Source organism: Lolium rigidum, chromosome 7 (genome assembly GCF_022539505.1).
Source record: "Lolium rigidum isolate FL_2022 chromosome 7, APGP_CSIRO_Lrig_0.1, whole genome shotgun sequence".
Taxonomy (NCBI): domain Eukaryota; kingdom Viridiplantae; phylum Streptophyta; class Magnoliopsida; order Poales; family Poaceae; genus Lolium; species Lolium rigidum.
The window spans coordinates 158,901,000-158,917,548 of NC_061514.1; the positions used below are offsets into that span (position 1 = coordinate 158,901,000).

General features: G+C 45.4%; 1 protein-coding gene across 1 annotated transcript; it reads right to left on the bottom strand.

Moving 5' to 3' along the window:
* Nucleotides 1-11,318: 11,318 nt before the first annotated feature.
* LOC124677075 lies at nucleotides 11,319-13,722 on the bottom strand. The gene is made up of 2 exons (XM_047213068.1): nucleotides 11,808-13,722; nucleotides 11,319-11,397 (listed from the first exon to the last, which is right to left on the bottom strand). Exon 1 carries the CDS (start codon nucleotides 13,512-13,514, stop codon nucleotides 11,832-11,834), a length of 1,683 nt encoding a protein of 560 aa, XP_047069024.1. The 5' UTR covers nucleotides 13,515-13,722; the 3' UTR covers nucleotides 11,319-11,397; nucleotides 11,808-11,831.
* Nucleotides 13,723-16,549: the final 2,827 nt, after the last annotated feature.

A 16,549-nucleotide genomic window follows, 5' to 3' on the forward strand; every position in this document is an offset into this window, starting at 1 on the left:
TCTCCCGAGAAACCCGGTCAACCGGACCACAGACCGGAGAGTCCGGTGCAGGGGCCGGTCGGACCGGACCAGGGACCGGACCCGCCGGTCGAAACCGGGCGGCAGGCCGGACCACGACCGGACCTTGAAAATGTCGCTCAGTACTCCCTCCGGTTGCAGTCAGCGCAGAGCTCGGTTGGCGCCGGGGCGCCCGGTCGAGAGCCCGGTCAGACCGGGCCAGGGACCGGACCCGCCGGTCTAAACCGGACGGCAGACCGGACCCCGACCGGGGGCAACTCCGTGTCTTCCAGTAGCCCATCCGGTTGGCATCAGCGCAGGAGCCGGTCGGCGCCGGAGCGCCCGGCCGTGCGCCCGGTCGACCGGGCGGCAGGCCGGAGCCAGTCTGGCGCACGGTCCGGTCAAACCGGGCCTAAGACCGGATTCCTGCTGTAGACCCTTTTTGATTGTTGTCGAAGTGGGGGGGTCTCCTTTAGCCTTCTTGTTCGTTTGATACACCATTTATGCCTCTTTGGCTAATACCTGAGATTATCCTTATAAACATGTATTAGGCCAAATACTTTAGCACGGTGTCATTGTTACCAAAATAATGGATAAGGGTAAAATACCCTTACACTGTTCAATGCTTCAATATTATCTATACATAACATATTATAGAAAATTTAGTGCCGAAAATTAGAATTTACAAAAATTAAGCCGATAAATGGCCGACCGATAAAATCGATTAATCGTCCGATTAGCGATTAATCTCTATTTTGAGGCTGTCCGATAAGTTAGCGATTCACGATTTCTTGAACATAACATGGCCTCGGCAAGCGTGCAGCTGGTCTCCTCGGGCTTCTTCACCGCCTGGCTTCTACTTTGCTTCCCCAGTCGCCAGGCCCGGCCTCCACCCCTTCGTCCGGCGCCGTGGGAACCCCGATTTCCACGTTGTCGACAAGAGGGGCTAGTACATCCCATCTCGCAAAATATACAAGCTTGGCATCATTTTTCATCAAAAATATCTACTCCCAAAATATACAACATCATCATGGTGTTCATCAACACCACAAAAAGCACCCCATGCCGAGGCTCCTCCAAGGTAATACTTTCTTAGGAAGGAAGTAAACCGGCTCATCATGCTCTCAGGGATGAAATCAATAAATTAGTTAGTTAGTTCTTGTTCATGTGCTAGTTTACGACCTAGCGAATGAACTAAAAGAAGTGTTACATTGTCCAACTTTGATGCGGGCAAAGTAGACATCATCCTCTATCATCTAGCGCACATCCTCAATCTTTTGAACTTGTGGGCATGAACCCACCTTGCTCTCCAATTATTGGATGGTTGTAGATCATGAAGGGGCCGACTTCACGCCCACAAAACTTGAGAACGGCCTCTGCAATAGGGTTAAGTTCCTTTAGTCTAAATCTCTTATCTATTGGGACCCCATTTTTTATGAACTTACACATACTTTTTAGGATGAAGGTGGATAGAGCAGTTATCCATGTCATGATGTTGTTCTTCTGAATTGGCGGTAGCTATCAGGAACCGACATATATCGTAGTGGCACCGCCGGCAGCACTATGTTCACCGACATATTAGGCGAGTTATCCTTGTCCTACATCAGAAATCAAAGTGTCGTAGTACAAAAACAATGTTAACCAATCATCTTCTACCATTCTAGAGAGCTATGTGAATGAGAATAATGGGAGATTGTGAAGCTTGCTAGCTGCCCTTCGTTGCATGATGACATGCATAAGCTCAAAGCTGGTATAAGGAGCAGAATTACACATTGTAAAACATCATTCTTGTACCAACAATTGCGTTTATACATGGACTACACAATAAATAAGATCACACGACGCATCCAACACATGTCCAAAATATTGTTCTACCTCTTCCCCAAGCTAGATAATGAAACTAGACTTGCTAATTAAATCAACTATATATAAGGCCATCAGATCTAAGCTAACAAATCTATACTAGCAGATCTAAGCAACCAAAGCTAACAGATCTCAGCTACCGTTTGTAAAGTTCATTATTACTCACAATAAATTGACTCTCGAACGAGGAAGGCGACATGTCGGCAAAGTGGTCGAAGATGACCCGCGGCGGCGAAGCTCCACCGGCCGGAGAACATGGCGTCGCTTACCTGCTCATCGGTGAAGAAACTTTCCTAGACGAAGAGCTCAAATGAGGAAAATGGTGGCGCGGGTTTTGGCGGTAAGGTGGAGTGGTGTAAATAGGCGACGCAATTCGGCGGGAGGTGACCATATTCTTCCCGCGAGATTCTCGCGGATGCATGCGAGCTCCCGTCATCCCTCCCTCGCACGAGCTCGACGCAAAATTTTCCCAGCAGGCGCGAGAATAGTTTTGCTCGCTAGAGCGGCCGAATCGAGTGTGCCTCCTCATACAAGCTCTAAGTTGCTTTAAGATGTGTGTGATGCAAGGATTTTTTTCGCGTGGGCAACCAAACAAAAAAATCTTCTTCCTAGATGCGAGAAATTACTTCGCGAAGAACCAAACACACATGGTTAAAAGCATGTAAATGCGACCAGGAAAAGCATGTCAAAATGTTCATGAGTAAGTAAGGATGATCGGACTATTTGTAAATCTTTAGAAGTGAAGTTTTTTGCAAATGGAGGGAGTATGTTCAATAAAAAAATCAAGGGATTTCTATTTTCGTGCCCCTGCTTCATTAGTTGTACTCAGTTTTTCCCAGCTCGTTAGTTTTTCCTTAGCTTTCCCCTCCCTCTAGTTTGAAACCCCTCGAAGACGCGGGTTGCCGTCAGGTCAGAGGCCTTACCGTTACCGTCAGGTCAGTTCCTCTCTGACCGTCTCGTGCTGACGGGTAGCCATCCATCTACCGCTGACGCGTGGGCCGTTTTATTTCCTGATTGTATACGCGGTGCTGCCAATGACAAATGGGGCCGCTCTATGGGGCTGCCGCAGCCAATGACCAGTGGGTCGTCTATTTATTTATAGAAAATTATATATTGCCGCTCTGTGGGGCCTCCGCAGCCAATGACCGCTGTGGCAAGTGACTATTTTCGCAACTTAATCTAAAGTGACTCTTATGCTAAACATTGTGCATCCCGACGTTGACCTAGCAGAGGCGGCGAGCATAGCCGTTCTGACCATGCCGATATTGGCATCGGCATGGGCATCGTTTGGAGGATGTGGTGCTCGAATAATAGTGGAAATGCGATATTATTTTTTACATAATATATAGAAAATAGCTAGATCTCTAAATCGATGCATATGAAGCTACATATATATTTTTGGTCATAATCCCCTTGTCTAAAGGGGATGGATGCATGGCTTCACGTCGTCGTTGATTTCATCGTCAGTATCTTCGTCGTCTGAGTAGTAGTACCTCCTGCACATTGTTCCGTCGAACACCTTCATTGTGAGCACATCATCGCCTTCATATTTGAAGTGTACGTGGCAGCCGAAATCCACACCGTGCGCGATGGCGAATTTCTCCCAGCCCTTGTCGAGGTACATCCGGCCTTGTCCGTCAAATAGGACCTCCACGGTCCAGAGACGAGGACCGCGAGTCAGCCTGCTCGCAGATACACCTTAGCTGGCTCCTGGCCGTCAAGATAGTCCGCAAACTTTTTTGGGAGTTCTCGCAAAGAGATCGAGCGCCGATCGTTTGAAATTAAAGGTTTTTTTAGAACATGCCCATAATTAATCACTTGCATCATATATGTGGGAACGCGTACGTACCTTCTTGACCAAAGGGTCTTCATAGACGACGATGAAGAACTCCTCTATTATCAATGGCAGTGTTGACGGTGGTGGTGGCAATGATGATGATCCACTTCCCCCTCCCCTTCCCCTTCCCCTTCCCCTTCCCCTTCCGGTCCGCGTCCGAGACGTGGAAGCCATGGCAATGGATGATCAAGTGTATGTGAACGAAGAAGAGAGAGGCAGAACCTATTGACACAAAGGATGGTCGTGTGGGTGTTTATAAGGGAGAGATGACCGTTGTAGGGGTTTACACAATAAAATAAGGAGGAGGTGAACGTTGGTGGGGGTTTACACAATAAATTAAGGAGGAGATGACCGTTGTGGGGGTTTACACAATAAATTAAGGAGGAGACGACCGTTGTGGGGGTATATATCTCAACAAAAAAGTAATGCAGACTATCTTGACGGAAATGGAACTTCGTGATATAGTTTATCATTTTACCGTGAAAAGTAATGCCTAAAAGAAATGGTAATTCGTGATAGTTTATCATTTACCGTAATGGCTACAACAAATCGTTGATGGTTTATCATTTTTTGCGTGAAAAGTAATGGCTACAAGAAATGGGTGATGGTGTATCATTTTTTGCGTGCAAAGTAATGGCTACAACAAAATCGGTGATGGTTTATCGTTTTTGCGTGAAAAGTAATGGCTACAAGAAATGGGTGATGGTGTATCATTTTTTGCGTGAAAAGTAATGGCTACAACAAAATCGATGATGATTTATCGTTTTTTGCGTGAAAAGTAATGGGTACAAGAAATGGATGATGGTGTATCATTTTTGTGCGTGAAAAGTAATGGCTACAACAAATCGGTGATAGTTTATCGTTTTTTGCGTGAAAAGTAATGGCTACAAGAAATGGGTGATGGTGTATCATTTTTTGCATGAAAAGTAATGGCTACAACAAAATCGGTGATGATTTATCGTTTTTTGCGTGAAAAGTAATGGGTACAATCCCTACAAGAAATGGGTGATGGTGTATCATTTTTTGCGTGAAAAGTAATGGCTACAACAAATTGGTGATGGTTTATCATTTTTTGCGTGAAAAGTAATGCCTAAAAAGAGTTTATAATTTAGCTCGTGAAAAATAATGCAGAAAACCAAAATTTGCGTGAAGCTAACCGACGACAGAGAGAGAGAGGGTGGTGGCCCCGACCAGAGAGAGAGATAGGGGTTATCCTGCCCGTTAGATCATACGATCAACGGTCGGCGGGCACGATCCGCGTGACATGGGCTAGACCAATCAGGGCAATGTTGGGCGTCTGTGAGAGATTGTGAAGGGAGAGGGCAAAACTGAGTAGTATCAAGAAACCAAGGGCAAGTGAGTAGTAAACAGACTAAGGGATTCAAATATGAGATTTAAAAAATGGAAAATGTGTGTTTTGTACAATGAAACCCATCTTGGCCTACCTCAAACTATTTGCAATACAAATCTACATGAGTGTGAAAATTATGGCCTCATTCAGACAAAGTATGTTTTGGGGAAAGCTGTTTTGGGTAGGGCTTATTATGGAAAACCATGCACCTTCATAGCTACTAGGTGATTTGAGAAGTGGCAATTTATGGTGAAACTTGATTTATCTATGATTTGAGAAGTGGCAATTTGTGGTAAAGACTCCATGTGTAAGTGCCACTCTTTTTCGGAATTTTTTGCACATTAAATAACTCATTTAACTAGTTAATCCCATTTGTTGACTCTCTCGTTGACCAGCCACTTGAGGGTAAAGCTGAGTATATTACACTAGCCGATATTAGCACTCAAGGAGAAAACTGAGCACACAAAAAATGCTAGTATATGACTCGGGGTATACCTGAGTATATCTAAATTTCCAGGGTTAGACCCGAGGACGCGTGTTGCGGTGCGTAAGTGGAAGACGTGCCATTGTTGACGCGTGTCGCAGGTGCGGACGTGCAAATAGTGGACGCGGGTCGCATTTAGGACGCGTAAGCCCCTCCCTCCCTCCCTCCCTCTGCACACAGTCGTCCCATTCTCGCTCACGCACGAAACCACCCCTCTCACGTCCCATCAACTTCTCCAAATCGAAAAAACCCCAACCGCCATACGCACGCTACCCTGCCGGCGATGGAGAAGAAGAATGCGCCGGCGGCCGTTGCCTCCGAGCCCGTCGCCTCCGCGCCCGTCGCCTCCGAGCCCGTCGCCGCCGAGCGCGTCGCCTCCGAGGGCGGCGCATCCAAGCGCGGCGCCTCCGTGAACTGGGCCTCTCTCTCGGCTGATGGACCACTTCACAAGATCGGCCAATGCTTACTGGCGAACGAGGAGTACGCCGACACCTACTCGCTATGAGGCAAGTCCGTAGAAATTGGCGCTCAGGTTTGCCTCGAGCCCGACGTGCACCCGGACGAATGGATCATGCTACACCACGCCCTTCCACGCGTCGCTGAGTTCACCTTCCTCCAACTCGGCACATCACGCTACGTCACCATAGATCTATCGGAAGTTCATACAAGGTTCAAATTCCTCCATATCTACCTTTTTATTTTCAATCTTAAACACATCTTAGTGCTGAATGTTATCTTCATCAATATATTTTAGATACTACTTCGTCGGCTTTTGCCGTGGTGTCATCGTGCTTGCTTAGAAGAACCCGCCGCACAAGATACGGCTGGTGAACCCACTCACAAAGAAATTGAACACTATGTTTGAGGCGCAGATGCCATCTGTCTTTCTGAAATCAGTCGCTGTTATCAAATCCCCGACTATGGTCTTCGTTGCCACACATTACCCGTCGGAAATTGGTTGGGTCAATGAGAGCACTCCAACTAAGGATATAAATGAAGATTGGGGAGAAGGAAGATTTTCGATCAAGAACCATTGTCTGCGTTGCATTACCCCGTTCAATGGTGAACTGTATGCGATGAATCGGTGACAATTTTGAGATCGGAAGAATAGTGTGCACCAATGTACAGTTGCGGCAGCGCGCGAGCACTGTCAAGATGGAGACACTAATTTCATTTCCAGAACTTGGACGTCAGAAGTTCTACCTTGTGAAGTCGGATGGTGATCTGCTGCTTGTGTTGTTGGTCAGCGAGGCTTTGGCGGTCAAATCATTGGTGTACCGTGTGGACACTCAGAGCCGCTCTCTCCATCCGGTCAGTAACATTGGCAGTAATGCCTTCTTCGTGAATTATATCCGGTGTATCTCCGTCGACACTAGAGTGTACCCGACACTTCGACCTGGCAGCATCTACTACGCGGATTTGGGTTATATCAGAGAGTACTCTCATGATACAAAGGTCTGGGATGAGTGGCCAGTACGTGTGGATAGAATAGGAAGCTACGATATGAGTAATGAACACAGGCCATACCGTTTGGAGGATGTATTGGCCGCACACTGCAGACGGAAGGAGTTCAATGAATATTTCCTTGGGGAAATGCACGAATGGAGCGACGAAGAAATATATGAGGAGGAATGAAGAACAAATTCATTCATCCTAATCTTCTTGTTGTCCATACATTGCGTGCGTCTTGTATATTTTTCAGCTTAGTTTGTCGTGAACATTAACAACGTTATTGCCTGCTTTTGGCTGCTGTATGCAGTTTATGTATTATACTTAGTTTTGTGATTATGCTGTTGTGAATTTATCATATACTAGCTTCTAGATTTGCTACTAGATTTGTTGTTATATTGGGCAAAAAACGAGGGCCAAAAGGCATAAATAACCCCAGAGATTTGCTACTAGATTTACTGCCATATTGAAGAAAAACAGAAATAGAAGGTTCTCTAGATTTGATACTAATTTGGTGAAAAAGACAGAGAGAGAAAGAGGGAAAAAGGTGCTCTTAAAAATGCCAATTTGGGCCGAGAGAGACAAAACCCAGCTCCTGCTCACGTGCAACCAAACGCTTCTCGTCCTGTCCCACGCGGTCCCTTTCTACCAGCCCCACGCGACGCGGCCCCACAGACGACGCGGCGCAACACGTCAGCACAGAACGTCCAAATAAACGGATTCCTTCCGTCTGAGCTCCTTCTGCGGGTTACAGATATAGGCTTGGGGAAAACTGAGGAAAAACTAAGGGGCTGGGGAAAACTGAGTACAACTAACGACCCGAGGGCAAAATAGAAATCCCAAAAATCAAGTGGTTCAAAAGAAAATATTCGTTTTAGAGACAAAAGGTTTCACCAATTCAAGGAAATGTTCATGAGGTTTTCAAAAGAATGTTCACGGGGTTCAAAAATACATTCACGGACTCGAACGAGTTAAAAAAATCACAAGGGTTTAGAAGGTATCCATGGCTTCCGAAAAGTGAGACAAGGTTCATACTTCTGAAAACAAATGTTGATGTTTTTGAAAAATATTTATTTTTTTAAAACAAAACAAATAACATAACAAAAAATAAAATAAATAACTAGTATTTTAATAATAATTTCAGAAGAGTAAAAAAGGATAAAAAGAAAAACTCTTGATAACTAAAATAAAAAAGGGAAAGTACATAGCGTCACGAGTACGGCGGCACACCCATATCGCGGCGCTATGGTCGGTGTATAGGAGCGAAAGGGAAAGTACATAGTGTCACGAGTACGGCGGCGCACCCATATCGCAGTGCTATGGTCGGTGTATAGGAGCGTCGTAGAATGAGGGGAGGAGGTGCAAAAATCCGTCATAATTGGGCCTAGGGTTTGAGAACCCACTAAGACGACATATCACTTATCAAAAAACCAACGGTAGGAATAGTACGTTGTACTCCCTCTAATCCATAATAAGTGTTGGTTGTTTATTTTAAATTGAAGGTAATTTGAACTAAAACTTGACGTAATAATTATGGATCGGAGGGAGTAACAAGAACACTAGTAAAATTCCATTGACATGAACGGTCAAGGTAGACTCACATATGGGGGTCTCTTGCAAATTTCCGTTGAACCACAATTGTCAATTACTCCCTCCGTTCTGAAATACTCTACATTTTAACTTTAAAATTTGTTCTAAAATACTCTATATTCTAGCTTTTAGTCAACAACAATACTAAAAACAAAGTGATTTTCTTTGCTATTTTCAGTGTAGCTTGGATTGGTTGCTCACATATCTAAGTACTACTAATAAATACAACACTAATTTATCTTTTTTTTTTCTAAAACTAGGAAATTTGCCCGTGCGTTGCTACGGGTTGAATTTTATTTGATATACTGTAGCTATTTTTGGGTACGGAAAACCAGCGGTGTCCCTATTGATTCGTTCCATTTATCATCCTGACCTATCATGGGGAGAATTTCCGACGTGCACTAACACTCCTAGCTACGCGTCGCATCGCCGCCTCCACCCATGACCCATCACCAACGCACGGCTCTGCCCCACCCTTGCCCATTGGCCCCTAGCACCACCCCTTTTTTTGCTCACCGGCACCATCCTCTCCTCCGTCCCTCAACTTCTTCGAATTCACCTGGATGCTTCCTATCTCGAGGAACCGTCGGTCTATACAAGTGCCATCTGTATGGGGATAGCGGTGGCGTTCCTCCGCGAGCCGCCATAGAATGAGCCTAACAACCTGTATCGACGGGTAGTGGCGGAGCCGGGTGGGTGGAAGGGTGGGGTGAGGCCCACCGTTAGATTTGGCCCAACCCATATATCAGCTAGGAAAAAAATAGGAAAATGGAAAAGGGCCAAGCCCAATTTAGATGCTCAATATCCGTTGCGACCAAACCCGCTAGAGAGTAGATCAGCCGCTGGCGGTGGTAGCAGGAAAGTGTGTCTGTCCCCGCTCCGGGTCGGTACGGTGTGGATCCCGGCGAGCTTGGATGCAGTGCCGAGTCGCACGTCGGTGGCCACCAAATCGATCCGGCGGCAGCGCAGATCCAAGCACCAATTTCCAGAACTTGATTCATGAGACTGGCCATGGAGAAGTGTGAGCGGTAATGTTGCAGTACGTTCATCCTCTCCAATCAAATTTTGAACAAAAACCGATCCAATTTGCTGATGTGGTCCCCTATCCTTACAACGATGTACATGCCCAGTAGCAACAAAAAAAAAGGAGATGCTACCTATTGCTGCAGCCTAGTGTTGTTCAACTGCTTGTGAGTGAATCAATAGCATACGATGGCGTGGTTCAGATCGAAGTCCAAATCATCTTGGAACTGCACTTTAAAGCATCATCCCACAATCATGGGTAGACACATTGGTATCCCAGGAACGTCGACCGTGGAGACAGTGCCTACCGCTTCACAACAATGGTCAGGTCCAAGTACCTGTCAACAACCGTGTGGACCAGGCCCAAATCCGCATGAAGCGCCGAGAGGCAGCGGCGAGAAGCACCGCTTGGCCGTCGAGCTCAAGACGCGCTGAGTGCCAACGATTTGTAGAAGAAGACATACGACGTCTAATAACGTATCCGGTCCACCACACAGCTCGCTCAGCTCCGTCGCGAGTTCCGTGGACTGGTTGGCGTCGCTGATCACGCCTAGCGCCTTGCCCCCGACGCCTCTACCAAGCGTGCTCTGCCGACGTGCGCGGTCGCCTCAACGCGCACTCGCTGCCGCTCCACCAATAGTTCCACCTAGGCTGCCTCGACCGGCCTTTTTTACCTCCGTGTCCTCGCCAGCAACATCGACTAACTTGACGTGGACGTCTTCCCGGCGCCGGCGACTCTGATAAGTCCATGAGAAACAGAAATCACTTCTTCACATCATTGTACAACTCTCCAACTTCTACCGTGGTGGCGAGCCCGTCAGCACACCTGGAGAGGAGAGGTATGATTCTTGACGCCAGAGGCCTTGAGGTCCTGCATAGCTTCGTCTGGTGCATCCACGGCCCTTGTCTATCTGCCAGTGCCAGCGCCGCCGATTTCGCTTTTCTCTTTGAAGGGTCATGACTTTGCTTCCGTTCGTCATGGTGGCTTCATATATCTTGTCTGACAGCAATCGATCGCTTCCATATTTAAATACGGAGAGAAGGCAAGAAGCGGAGGATAATGGGTCTGGTCGGGAAGCTTTGTTTGGATCGGTCACGTTCTCGCTCAGCTATCCAATGAAGGAAATACAATCTCAGCAGCCGTATGTAGGTACCAAGTGGAGATCGATGGAGAATAGACTTCTACCGATGCACGATCGAGCGAACGAACCAAACGACGGACGAAAAGAGACTAACGGACCAAACCACGGAAACTTTATTTTCTTTATTATTAGGTATATAGATATAGATATAGATATAGATGTAGACTAAATAGAAGGGGGAGTACAGCCAAACAATTGCCAACTCCTCAAAAAGGAAAATCCCCCCGCCCGCCGCACTAACCATCCCTGGACAGAGCTCCCCTCCCCTTCCCTCTGGTGGTCTCCGAGCTCGATGGAGTCGCAGACTAGATGAGCCTTGGCACCCTGGTGCTCCTCGGGTGGTCTGCTGGCGACGGCGGAGCTTCCTCCGGCAGCAGTTGCTCGTCGGACGCCGCTCGGGGGTCCAGGCCCCTTCTGTCATTCTCCGTTGCCGTTGGCATTGCCGCTGTCCACGCGCACTCCTATTTGTCATCCTCGCACGCAAGCGCCGATCCGGCAGCGACAAAATAAATGTGCACGCCGGCGACGCAAACACGCGGAACGGCGGAAGGCCAGCGAGTTGCCACGTACGCACCCTTGTGGAGCGGGGTGTCGCCGGAGGTGATCTTGGCGCCCAGAAAGGCCAAGGGATCACATTCACGTTAGTGTGAACACCCGATACCTGGAAGCAGCAAATGTGTGCGCAACGCTTAGAGCAAAAATTGTAAATGGATAGGAAAAAAGAGATATTATCAACTTTCATGAAGATATTCAGCTATTGTTAGTTGTCTAATCGTCACAACGTACATCTAGGACGAAGAATCACATACTATTAGAACACACGGTGCACTAGTGGGGACAAAAAGTTATATAGTAGTAGAACACAATTGGATATTCTCAATGATAAAGTAACATTCTCACTGTTCTGACTAGGAATAAATACACTCCCAACAAAATGTATACAGAACGGTAAAGTAAAAAAAAAAAAAAATCAGAACTCTTCGCTCCATGGCGTATGGTGCTAAGTGAATAAGCATATCAACATAGCCCTAATGAATACTACATAACAGAGAAAAAGAGGGGAAGACTTACATATAAGACAGAGTTTTACAAGAATCAAGCCAGAAGATAGTTGGAATTCCAGGAATATGATGATGGAGAATCCTGTACAATCTGCAGATAACGGATGTGAGCAACCTTATGCCAGTCACAACCTCTTCTCTTTCTGCATCGTTGCTTCAGTACAGGGTGACAACCGAGGAATTGTAAAACTCGTAAGGAGGCAGGCAGCTCTGGAAGTGACTGGATCAGTATAGCTCCTTTAAATTCCAGTGTTTCGAGGGAGGTGAGCCTTGCCATGATTGAAGGTACACACTCCAGTTGAGAAGCATCAAGCACTCCCAGGTGTTTAAGATGGTTACAGTTTTGCATCAACCACTCCTCAGGTAAACATCTAGAGCCGCTATGAATAGTCAAGTCTTTAACTGAGTTGGCTCTTCTCAACGGCTCACATTGCAAGGGAAATGGATTGCTGATTCTCAGCTTGTGAAGTCTTCCAAGGTGTGAAGGAAAGACACTAGCAGTTTGACTAGGATCAGAAACTTGAAACATTTCTGGAGACGATATGCTAAGAAGCTTCTCGCATCCATCGACAACTAACTCCGTGAGGTATGCGAGTTCTTCTATTCCATCTAACCCAGAAAGCTCGCTGCAGCGCACAATTTCCAAATGCTGCACAGATCTGAGACTCCTAAAAACTTCTGCAGATGGAAGGGTTGTCATCGCACAATTACTTAAACAAAGAGTACTTAGGGAAGTGAGACTACACAGGGAATTGAGAAGACAGGTCTCATAAACACCAAATGAAATAATATGAAGCTTCCGTATTGACGATGGCAAACTGATATCTTCAGGTGGGGCAGCTGCTATCGCACAATCATATAAACGCAGAGTAGTAAGGCAAGTGAGTCTGCACAGGGTGTTTAGTAGACAAGTGCTGTAAAAACCACATCGAGCAATATAAAGCTCTCTGATAGACGATGGCAAACTGATATCTGCCTGCGGTGCCATCAGCTTTGGGCAATCCAGCACTGTCAAACTTTTGAGAAGTGGGAGTGCCTGCAACCGATCCATTGGCAGATACAACAGATTTCCACAATACTGAATGTCTAATTCCTCAAGACAGAGAAAACAGTACTCTTGGCCTAGTGTGACTAGGTTTGAACAATTATAGATCTTCAGCCGGGATCGTAATGGCTTTTGGGGTACTGCTGTTTGACTAGAATGATAAGTTGCAGGAAGAGTGGACAAACCAACGTCACTTATTTCAAGATAGGCAAGACTAGATGGTAATGCTGGAATATTTCTCAATACCCTGCATCTTCTAATGAATAGTTCCTCGAGCCGCGGAAACATAATCATACCCTCCACTTCAACCCACTCCTCTAGCGATGGAAGACTTTCAATTGAGAGCAACTTGAGAGATGGGAAGGCAAAAGTACTGTCACAGCCATAAAATGAATCTTCTATTATTTTCACTGCATCCATATCTGCTAGGTAGAGATACTTGAGTGAAGGTAGCCTGCCTAGAGGTGGAAGGTGTTGCCAGTTGTTACAGCATGAGAGTGAAATGTATGTCAAGTTGGTGAGCATGGGATTTTCCATCCAACTCGGAGATCTCATACCATTATATCCTTCAATCTTCAGCTTGGCAAGATTTATGTGAGGTTCAAGGCTATTGAGTACTCGTTCCTCTGTATCTGCTTCAAGTTGGCCACTATGCCAAGTGAGTGACAACATAATGAGATTTTCCTTTTCACACAGCTTGGCCAAAGTAGCTTCCCGTGCATTGACATTTTCAAGCCCACGGGCATATAAATGACGGAGACATTTTAGGTTCTCAAGCTCACATGCCAGGAAACCATGGCGAGGTGGGACATCAAAATCCAAGTGTTGAATAGAAGTTACGTCTCCAATAAAAGTTGGATATCCAATTAGGTGACCAGAAAAGTATCTCAGACTAACCAAATTTCCCAGTTTCCAGGATAGTAACAAACATCTATTCAACTGTATCATTTGGAGATGATATAACTTGTATAACCAGCAAGGACGCCAGAATGAATATTTTGTCACTTCCTTCAACGGTCCCCGATGATACAAATAACGAAGGTGCGTTAAATTACCAACTGCATCAGGCAGCTTGTAAAGTGAGGATCTCTGCACTCGCAGAACCCGTAATTTTTTTGCTACTTGTAGCACTTTTTCCAGTACAACACACTGATCCCTTTTCTTTGTTGTGTTACCAAATGATATAACCAGGGTACGCAGTTTCTTTAGTGCAGAGAAATCTGTGAACAGTCTATGGTTTTCCACTGTAATTATTGCATGGCGAACTGTTTTTGGAATACTACCATAATCATTGCTGGAAATTCTGATACATTCTTTTTTGGAAACGGCACGCCCTAGCTCATGCAATAAATCATGTATCACATAGTATTCATGAGAAACCTCACCACGATTACACATATCACTGGACTCTTCTGACTGCAGTTCAAAGAAAGACTTCCTTGTCAGCATGCCCAAATAATATTCTCCCACATCCTCTGGCATCTGATCTTCATCTACAGATAGCTGGATTAGTCCTGAGCCCATCCAAAACTTAACCAGTTCATCTTTCGTGAACCTATAATCTTCGCGGAACATGCTGCAGTATCTGAAGCAAGCCTGTAGATACGGGGGAAGATGGTGATAACTTAATCTTAGAACTTTCATGACACCTTCATTACCATGCTCTATAGTAGAGATATTTTCTTTTAACATTCGGTTCCAGTATATACTATCCATAGAGTTGTTCAACAGCCCACCCAATACCTTCGCAGCTAAAGGGCTTCCACTCAACTTCTTAATGATTTTCTTTCCAATATCTTGCAAGTTCACATACTCATTAGGATTTACTCCAAAAAATGCATGTTTGTTCAGAAGTGCCAAAAGATCGTTATCCCGTAGACCCCCCAATCTCAAAGACTTAGTTCTTGCTCCTACTACTCTTTCAACAATGTCTACAACAGATTGCATTCGAGTTGTCAATAAGATCCTGCTTCCCTTTTGGCCAAATTTCAGAGGGGCAACTAACTTCTCCCAGTCAGTTCTTCTCTCATCATTCCATACATCATCAAATACAAGCAGAAATTTCTTGGAGTTCAGCTTCCCTCTGATAATCTCTTGAAGTGTATTTAGACAAGTGATATCGGTACCTCGTCCAGTCATTTCTTGTGCAATCTTTCTTGTCAGACCATGAACATCAAAATCATTGGAGACACACACCCATATAATATGATCAAAGTATTTCTTCACTCTTTGGTCATTGTAGATTGCTTGTGCTAGTGTCGTCTTGCCCATGCCTCCTATGCCAACTATAGCGTAAGTGGCGACATTGCAACCGTCGTGATTTTGAATATCATCACTTTCTTGCTTGACCAACCATTTAACTACCAGATCTCTCTCAGTGTCACGGCCAATAATTGTTTCATCAACCAAGAAAGAACTAGTCTCGCGAGGATTACCAATTTCCTGATGACATATGTGCCTCAAACTCGATGGATCAAAACGATCCACGAGTAGTACGAAACGCTCCACAGAAACAGCAACCTCATCAAGTTTCTTCATCGCATCTACCATTTTCTTATAAGTACCAACCTTAAGCATAGTATTGAACTGTTGGATAAACATCCACTTACACTTGTACAGAGAACTACTCGCCTTATTACCTCGAGTTTTCACCTTTCTCTCAAGCTTGTAGTACTCCACTTCATCAAGAACATCCTCGGCCTCCTCGACAGTATCCCTGAGCTGCCAAAGCCATGCATCAAGCGCTTAGCTTTGGTCCCTCACCAGCTCCATATCGATGGCATCAAAGACTACTTGCACCTGTGGGAGAGTCCTCTCCAGCTTCTCCTTCACCGACTTCATCCCCTCTGCTTTTGTATACTTCTCCAGGTATTCAAAAGACTTGCGGACAATCGCAGAGATAGCTGAGACAGCCACAGCTTTACCAGCGAAAGCCAAGGCCATGGTTGGAGACAAGGTGAGCAAGCAAGTTATCAAACGAAGGTATTGAAGTACACAGCTGTATCAGTGCTCTTGTAATGGCAGCCGGCAAAGCAATAGCTAAGGAACAGCGGTGCTAAAGAAGCACTCTTGTCCACTGAGCAGCACTTGTGTTATCAAGTCGTTGATGGCCCCACTGAGGAAGACGCGTCCAAGATGAAATTATTCCCTTCTGCATTATTTGTGGAAAATCAGCACCAAGATCTACACGTCATGGCTCAAGACCACAAAATCCCTACTACACTGATGGGCTAATAGTGATGGCATAGACTTACTAAAAGCAAGTCAATGAATACTTTCTCAGTGACAAACTTGCCCTCTTTCTTGGCAACTTCAAGCCAGTACATGTGGATAGCTAAGAGAGATGAATATATTGTATTCGAGTTATTGTGTATTCAGGCAAGATTAGTGCTGGAACTAATGTAAAAATTCAGCAAAAGGTGATAGCTTAAATAGTGCAGGAACTATTCCACCAATCCTCCTGTTACTGCACTGATGTTTCATTGTGTTGCGATGTCTCCTGGCCGAGTAGTTCCAACTGGACTCAATTCAGCATTAGGCAATTGGGATTCTATCTGCCCCTTACATGTTTAAATTTCAACCAATAGTATCGATCAAGGTGTCAACTAATTTCTGTTTCATGTTTTTCCTCTGGTTTGCTTATGTTACAACGTCAAACTAGTATACTTCTAAACAAGTATTTTGATAGGAGATGACAAAACAAAAGC